The 8,587-nt window shown below is 52.1% G+C and overlaps 1 protein-coding gene across 8 annotated transcripts in view; it reads right to left on the reverse strand.

Moving 5' to 3' along the window:
- The window catches only part of NEMP2 (nuclear envelope integral membrane protein 2), a 30,847-nt gene extending 22,670 nt beyond the window's left edge, over window positions 1-8,177 (reverse strand). For 4 of the 8 annotated variants that reach the window (XR_004288379.1, XR_004288378.1, XM_032354193.1 and 1 more), the window contains exon 1: window positions 7,949-8,177. Coding sequence is in view for 3 of the 8 variants with exons in the window: in XM_032354193.1 (XP_032210084.1) it covers window positions 7,949-8,054 (106 nt within the window). In the remaining 5 variants the exon portion in view is untranslated. The other 4 variants (XM_032354198.1, XM_032354197.1, XM_032354194.1 and 1 more) reach the window with 4 other exon arrangements.
- Window positions 8,178-8,587: the final 410 nt, after the last annotated feature.

Genomic DNA, 8,587 nt, shown 5'->3' on the forward strand with positions numbered 1-8,587 from the left:
GACTAGGGTCTGAAGTGGCAGCACCGGGCCCTGGGCCCTGGAGCTCTCCTTGGATAGTGCCAGGTTCTCACAAGCCGATCCTGGCCTGTGTTGCCCCCAAAGTAGCTTGGCGCCCGGCCTGCCCCACAGGCAACACCTAACAAACACACCTAAACAGGTAGTCACCTACCACAGAGATGCCTGTGAGGGAGTGGGGCGCTCACCTCCTGCTCTCCTACAAACAACGGCTTTGGCCCCAGGACATATCACTGGGGAGGACAGGGTGTCCAAAAGTGGGGGGTTCGGTTGTCGAAGGGGCATCTGAAGCCACCTAGCTCATTCTTCCATGCCTGGATTAGTTGGGTACCAGCCAGGCCTTTCCATCCATCCACTCCGAGTCGCGTCTCCCATATGTGATCCCCTACAGGAAGTGAGGAGCAGGGTGGTGAGGGAGAGTGTGAGTGGGTGCTGGAGGAGGAGCTCTGCAGGCGTCTGGGCAAGGAGGTCAGACCTGACACTCAGTACAGCAGCCACAAGCACAAAAGCCCCAGTTCTTTTATTTTTTTTTTCAAGATTTTATTTATTTATTTGACAGACAGAGATCACAAGTAGGCAGAGAGGCAGACAGAGAGAGAGGAGGAAGGAGGCTCCCCGCTGAGCAGAGCCTGATGTGGGGCTCGGTCCCAGGACCCTGAGATCATGACCTGAGCCGAAGGCAGAGACTTTAACCCACTGAGCCACCCAGGCACTCCAAAAAGCCCCAGTTCTAAGGGTTCGCCTTCTCCAGTCTGACAGCTCTGGCTCACACAGTTGCAAGTGGGAAATGTTCTATGCTGAAGAGCCTACTTCCATCAGCTGACAAAATCATGTTTTAGAGAAGTTTTCAAGTTCTGTTTTTCTTCAGAACAAAAGTTCTGAAAGCATCATATTTTGTTCTAAAAGCAATAAACCACTTTCTGCGGGGAAAACAAATGAAGTAACTGAGAGGAAAATCCTAAATTCTTCTGGATCCAGGATAAGGTGTCACCACTGGCTCTGTCAACAGGAAACAGAGAACGAATGCTGTGGGCACACAGAGAGAGGGACCTTATGCCCAACCCCCATCTCCTTCAAGGGACGTGCCAGCGCAACCTGCTACAGCGAAGATGAGCAAGGACAGAGTAACTAGTAACTAGTCGCAATTTCGTCCACTTCAGGAATAATACTGAATGAGCCCGCACAGGTCCATGTCCTGCTAGAAGCGTCCTAAGCATTCTGCTGGAGAAAGTGCAGACAGACCCGGGGAGAAGACGCAGAGTGTCCACCCATGTGACCACACGAAAGTCACAACAGAATCCAGTATTTTCCACTGGGACACTGTCAAGTCACTTAATCTTTACTCTTAACATGGTGAGGAAATGCATATGTTTTTAAATATACGAACAAATTTGCTGAGTTTGAGAGTCTGAGAGACAGGTCTCAAAGAGGCACGTGAAGGAAGGTCCAGAGGCCCTCGGCGTAGAGGATACGAACAATTAAAAACGCATCCCCCAGCATGGCCTGTTTATAAACAAGACCAAAAGGAGAATGCAGAACCAGTGCGACCAACACAAAGCACCCCATGCTGAGGCGAATTCTCAGGTATATCTGAGATGCAAGCGACTCCTGGCCACGGCCTACGCAGGGGAGAGGGCACTCCTGGCCATCCAAGGGCCGCAGCCAGCTGTAGAAAAGACCATGTCAGAGGCAGTGTAGTACCTGGGAGCACCTGAGCAGCGAGAGCACATTACCAGCCTCCGGGTAGTGGAAGCAGAGGCAGGACTGGAAGGAAGGCTGTGGACTGACCTTCCGGTGTCCCTCGTTGAGCCTCTCCAGAGTCTCCTGTGGTGTCTCTGAGCAGAACAGGGCTAAACCAGGTGGCAAGAGCTGACAACTTTACACCGGGGGTCCTCAATAAAAGAGGGGAATCCCTGCCTGTTGTTGGAAGGGGAGTGCATTCCAACAGAACAGGGGCAGGGTGGGGACGCCTCAGGTCCAGACCGCAGCAGCCCCAGACCACGGTACGAACACCGACTCCCAGCCAGCTCTCTCTTCAGGCTTTCTCCTAATTCCACACTTGTGCCCAATCTTAGGCACTTTTCCTTTTCTTTCACTTTTTTTTTTAAAGATTTTATTTATTTTATTTATTTGACAGAGAGAGAGCACAAGTAGACAGAGAGGTGGAGGGGAAGCAGGCTCCCTGCCCAGTAGAGAGCCCAATACGGGGCTCGATCCCAGGACCCAATCACCATGACCGGAGCCGAAGGCAGAGGCTTTAACCCACTGAGCCACCCAGGCGCCCCTGTTAGGCACTTTTCTTAAGGGTGACTCCAGGGCTGCTGCCCGCATTGCCTCTCCAGGTAGGCCCTACTGCTTCAAGGAATCAGCCCCGTAAGAACAGGGAACTACTCCTCTTGTTAGCTGTTTGAGGGAATAGCCTTTCTGGGACCTGAACTTTGCAAACAAACACTGCCCTCCATTGAGTTTTTTCCTACTTGGTCCTAAGACCATCTCCTAAATCATGTGACGTCTGTAACTTAAGAGCAAGATGGTGTAATACAGTGCGGTAATTTGAATTTAGAAGTAAATGCTTCTCTGTCATCCAGGCCAGTCTCCTTGCACTTGGATTACTGTAAAAGCCTGGTTTCCCTGCTTCCAGCATCACCCCATGATGCTCCCCTGCAGCCCATTCTCCAATCGGCATATAGATCATTTAACAACATCAATCAGAGCACATCATTTACCTGCTGAAAACCGATGACTTCAGGCTGCAACCGTAACAAAATCCACCCTCCCTTCCAAGGACCTAGGACCTCTGACATTCTCTCCTCTTCTCCCTTCTCTCAGCTGCTCAGGCCACACCAGCCCTCCCGCCCTCAAGATGCTGAGACACTCCTGCCTCGAGTTTTCCTACTTGCTGAGTCCTTGACCTGCAATCCGCTCTCCCCAGCTTTTGGCAGAGCTTGCTTCTCCTGATAACTGAGGTTTGCCCGAACGTCACCTTCTCAGGAAGGCCCTCTCAGACCCCACTGTCTAAAATGGCACACTCCAACCCCTTTCACCCACTTTCTTCTCACTCTGCTTTATTTTTTCCTCATACTATTATTAGTTTATACTCTGTCTCTCCATAAAGTTAGGGACAACATGTTCATTACCGGATCCCCAGCCTTTAAATATCCGCCTTTTGTATGTAGGTTATAATTTGAGTGTTGGTGGGTCATTTGGGCATGCATAGCAGAGACAATGAAAGCCTGGCCAATCTTTGTAAAAGGCTGCCCAGTACCAGCCAGCACCATAAAAGGAGGTGCACTCTGGCCTTCCCCTTGAAGCAACCTGATGTAATCAGACACCCCATCCAGCCTGGGTCACATCCCACCTACGGAACCCACAGGCTACAGCTCCCCCTCACCCCACCTCATCATCAATATACCTTAACTACAGGGTTGAGAGCTGTAATCCTTACCATCCCTTGGGCTAGGGACCTTCTTTATCCTTCCCGGACAGAGAAGAACAGAGAGAAGCAAGAAACAAGAAGCTTGGTTTTGTTTTACTCGTATATGGTACATCAGTGTGTCCTGCACAAGGGGCCTCCCAGTTAGACGAAAGTAACTTGCTCTGAATTTCTCCTCGGTCCTCTACAGGATTAAGCAAAGTACGGACAGAGGTAGGTTGCTCTGGCAGGGATACCCACAGAAACACTACTAAAGGCATGTTGTGAGGTACTCCCCTGGAATTCTCCAGAGTGCCTCTGACTTTTGAGGTGAAGCTGATGTCAAATTTACACAACACATGAGACAACAGACGGTGTTAGCATTTCATGGTGTCCTCTGGCTACCCTCATTATTACTAACTCTCTCTTCAGAGATGAACTTCATTCAGTTCACATCAGAGCCCCTAAACATCTAAGGAACTAGAAACAGCTACAAGAAACCACAAATCCAGCTTCATGGCAGTTCATGTAAACCTTAAGCCAAGGGCTAGCTGGGCTAAGCATAAAGCAGTGACTGTGACATCAACACTGTTTATCTAGGCTTCTTCTAGAGACATTGTACTATTCAGTTTTTACTTCCTCCATCCCCACCTGAGGGAGGGAACAGAAGATGTAGCAGCTGGACTGCTTATCTGAAACCTATCAGCTGCTCAAGCTCTGAAGTCTGGGAAGTGGCCTGCCGTCTGCGGGCATCATTTATTCCGGGGCCTCAGTCTTGGCTCGTTCATTCTGTCAAGACGGAACTTCCTAGAGGCAGATGTAGGCAAACCCAAAGATATCACAATGATACCAACAAAATCCTCTCACAATACAATTCAGAAAACAAAAGGGAATTTCTAGGGATTCAGAAAAATGTAATAATAACCATTCATTTGATTAGACTCGAGAACAATACCTGCCCAGGGACAGCTACTGTTTCCACCTGAGGCTGAGTATGTTTCTACCCCTAGAAGGTGCCCCATAACGCTGGTATTTACAGCCTCAAACCTGATTCCAGATCTAGAGAAAGATCTGCAGGGCCAGTCCTGAATGCCATCCTTCCTATGCCTACCCCCAGCAAGGCTGCATCTCAGCCATGACATGATCATCACCTTCTGTAACTCCCTGCAGTCCTCAAAAGGTTCTCTCGATTCTGCAATAAAACTGACTTCTGACTTTCTGGACAGTTGTGCCCAGACTGCTAAGACAAAGCACAATTATTTACATTACCAAAGGATTTGAGTCAGGGTGACCTTACCCAGTGAGATTCCTTAGTTCATTTTAAATAGTACTCAATTTATAAATATTCAATTAATCTAAGACTATATAGCTTATATAAAAAAGGGACAGATGGGTTATCACTTGCTTTAATAAATTACATTTTAAATTACTACTTTGTACAGCTTTTGTCATTTATTAGTTTTCCTAAATGTAAAAGAACATGTTTAAGTTAAAGAATTTAGTCATACATAAGGTAAAAATATTCAAAACTTCAGAAAAAGGCAGGTAGTACTTAAGCCTACTTATAGAGTATGCTAAAAATAAAAAGCACAAACACTCCTCAAATTTCAGCAGATCTTAAACAACTTCCAACATAAAAATATTCCAGCAATGTTCCTTGGAAAAATTTAACCTTCATATGGCCCTCATATGGGAAGAAAATATCTTCAGATGAAACTATAACAGAATAACAAAATCACTTATTAAATTAGAGAGCCATTTTCTCCATTTGGCCTATTACTGCTTCTCTTTCGGGACAAGAAGAGGGAAAAAATAAAAAAATTTTAAAAAAGCAAAAACCAACAAAACTTAGCTCCTGAAAGCTCAAAGGAAGGATTTTTCTGGGTATTATTTGTAGATTCACATTTTCAAAGGAGTTAGCATGGAGCACCAAAATTAGAAGGTAACTTCTCTATTCTATTAACCCTAGTTTAACCAGAATTGACTATAAATCTTGATTTTTATTTCTCCAAGAATGTGCATAGAAAATGAATCTGAGGGGCGCCTGGGTGGCTCAGTGGGTTAAGCTGCTGCCTTCGGCTCAGGTCATGATCTCGGGGTCCTGGAATCGAGTCCCTCATTGGGCTCTCTGCTCAGCAGGGAGCCTGCTTCCTCCTCTCTCTCTCTGCCTGCCTCTCTGCCTACTTGTGATCTCTCTCTGTCAAATAAATAAATAAAATCTTAAAAAAAAAAAAAAAGAAAATGAATCTGGAATTAGCACATACTGATGCACATTCAGGCCGATTTTAACTTCAAGGACTGATTTTTCTTCTCCTTAGATGGTTTCAAATGGGCCATCACTACATAGCCCAAGCCTGGGAACTCAACACAGTGGCCTGAACTACATCCTAAGACAGCACATGGTTTCAAGGGTCCTCAACCTGGGCTGCAAACCATGAGTAAAGTCTTTCAGCCAGCCAACTACCTGCCTCTCCTGTCACTTGCCTCCGACCTTCCTCCAAATAGGGTGACAGAAAGCTAGCCTGGCTCTGGATGTTCTCTATTTTATGGAAGTGTGTGTGTGCATTCAAGAGAATTTTACAACAATAAAGTATCATCTGATCCAAGCTTCTCATGTTATAAATGGGCCCTATTATGAAAGGAAGTCCCAGCTGTTTGATCTCAGTGCATAAAATCACTTTTACAGCAGCAATTTCCTTAGACATAGTCTAGTCCAAGGGTTCCAAAGTGGTGTCACTGGCACACCACAGGATCCAGGATGCTCCACAGCCTGTCCCATATAAAGCGTATCTGGAATGGCAAAAGTTGCTGTAAGGCTTCATAAGTTGCCATTTTTCTTGGCTCTGCGCTAGAATTTTATCAACTGTACCTCCTTTATCAGTGTACCTCCTGCATGTCTCGGGCGGAACAGTAGTTCTGACATGCATCTATGTAGCTCTCTGGCTAACAAAACAGAAGTCAGAGTTAACACCAAATGTTGTAACACAAACATGAGAAATACCGGCTTTACAGAAGGAAATAAAATGGTGAAGAAAATGCTGGAAATCATTCCACAATGGAACAACTTTATCGTATGATGAGAAAACAATGGTCCATAAAGACTATGGGCCCGGACCAAGGTAATTCTACGAGTGGGTGGGGGCATGGAAGGAAAGTCTAGAAGTGAAGGTTCTGGATGTCCATCCGGGCCTACTTAGAAGCTTCTGGCTGCTGCCATGCTCAGAAACCCTCCGTCTTGGGCACGTCTGTGATTTATCTGTTCACCCGTGTAGAATGGTCACATTTCTTACTACTAAGCCTGCCTCTCCCCATCTATAAAACGGGTATCTCCCGGTACTGCTCTCAGAGGACTATCACAGGCACTGGACAAGATAACGCACTCGGAGCACTTTCAACACTGCTGACACTTCGTGAGCACTCAGCCACGGAGTGTTGGATGACCACCCGTACAGAGCAGTCGCCCGCAGGGGAAGTCACTGCAAGAGTCCCTGGGGTTGGCAGCTCCGGCAGAATCCGGCCGTCGTCCCCATCCTTAGACGAAGAACCCCGACCTCGCAGGAGGAGGGCCTCTGCCCAGCAGCAAGACCAGGCTTGGCTGCCCCCTGCCAACAGAGGTGGCCGAGGAGATGAGAAGCTGGTGGACAACAGCGCCAGGAAACCTTGACCGGGTGGTGCGGAGGTGGGGGAGGGGCGGAACGCCGCTCTGCGCCTTGGGAGCCGCAGCTGCCCCTCCGCGCGGGATCCCCGGAGCACCCCCGCAGGGACCGCGGCGGCGCCCCAGCTGCCCCCGTCCCTCGTGCCCGCGTCCCACCGCGCGCCGACCTCGCAGCGACGCCGCGGGACACGCAGTATCGGGTCAGGCCGCAGGGCCCGTCCGCGGAGGAGCCGCGGCCTCACCCCGGAGCCGAAGCCATCGCCCGCTCGGCCCGCGTCCACAGCAACCGCCCCGGGAGAAGCACGGACGTTCCGCCGCGAGCCGCGCGCCTCCGGGGGCCGCGCGGGGAGGGCAGCCGGGGCCGGGCAGCTGCGGGGCCGCACACGAACCACCGCACTTCGGTCGACGGGGGAACCCGGCGAGACGCGGAGCTCCGCCGCTTTGCTTCTGCTAAAACCAGGAGAACGTGCAGGCGCGGGGCGCCCGGGGGGCTCAGGCCATGGTGTCAGGGTCCCGGGATCGAGCCCCGCGTCGGGCTCTCCGCTCGGCGGGGCGCCTCCTCCCCGCCCCCGCCTGCCGCTCTGCCCGCCTGTGAGCTCGGTCTGTCTCTCTGTCCAGTAAGTAAATAAAATCTTTAAACATTTTTTTAAAAAGGCCAGATGCCGCCCGAGACACCAGGCAGCCCGAGCAGGCGGGGAGGGGGCGGGTGCCGGCTGCGCCCCGGGTGAGCCCGGAGGAACGAGGCAGCGCCCGCCGGCTCCCCGCCCCCCACGACGCCGCCGGGCGCGGGCGGAGCAGCTGCCGGGCGCGGGCTGCGCGAGAGCCGGAAGCCGGGAGCCCGCCCGCCCTCCCGCCGGCCCGGTTACCTGAGAGCGCGGCCGCCGCCTCCTCTCCGCGCGCGGCGCCTGCGGGCGGGGCGGACAGCGGCGGCAGCCACAGGAGCAGCCACCAGCGCCCCGGGGGCCGCCGCATCCCGCCCCGGAACCAGGGCGGCGGCGCGGGCCGCGGCGGGCCGGCTGGGCCGTTGGCAGCAGAAACCGCGCGAGGCCCGAGAGACGAGGGGGCGGCGGGGCCCGCACGCGGGAAAGGCCGAGACCCCGCCTTCCCGCCGCCGAGCAGCAGCCGGCGCGAAGCTCCCGCGGCCGGGGGTGGGGCGCGGCCGGCGCAGGCCGGCGGGGCTGCCGGGAGCCGCCCCCCGCCCCTCCCAGCCCCCGCCTCAGGGCTTCCGGGCCTCGCTGCCCCGGAGGCCGTCGGGCGCGCCGCGGTCCCGGCAGTCTCCGCGCGAGGCGCCGGTCGTGGGGGAGGGGCCCCTCGAGTGTGGGCTTGGCCTCAAACTTCCTCGACCCGTGCGTGACCTGCGGAGTTTTAGGGCTGAATTCTCGGACTTGAGTGACGCTCTGTGAAGAGGAAGACCTTGGAGGAACCCCCTTTTTGTTTTGCCAGTAAGAGTTTATTTTCCCTTTGTTTCCTTTTCCGTTGGTGTGAGACAGCAGCAGGCGCGCTCG

This window comes from Mustela erminea, chromosome 8 (genome assembly GCF_009829155.1).
Source record: "Mustela erminea isolate mMusErm1 chromosome 8, mMusErm1.Pri, whole genome shotgun sequence".
NCBI classification, from domain to species: Eukaryota; Metazoa; Chordata; class Mammalia; order Carnivora; family Mustelidae; genus Mustela; species Mustela erminea.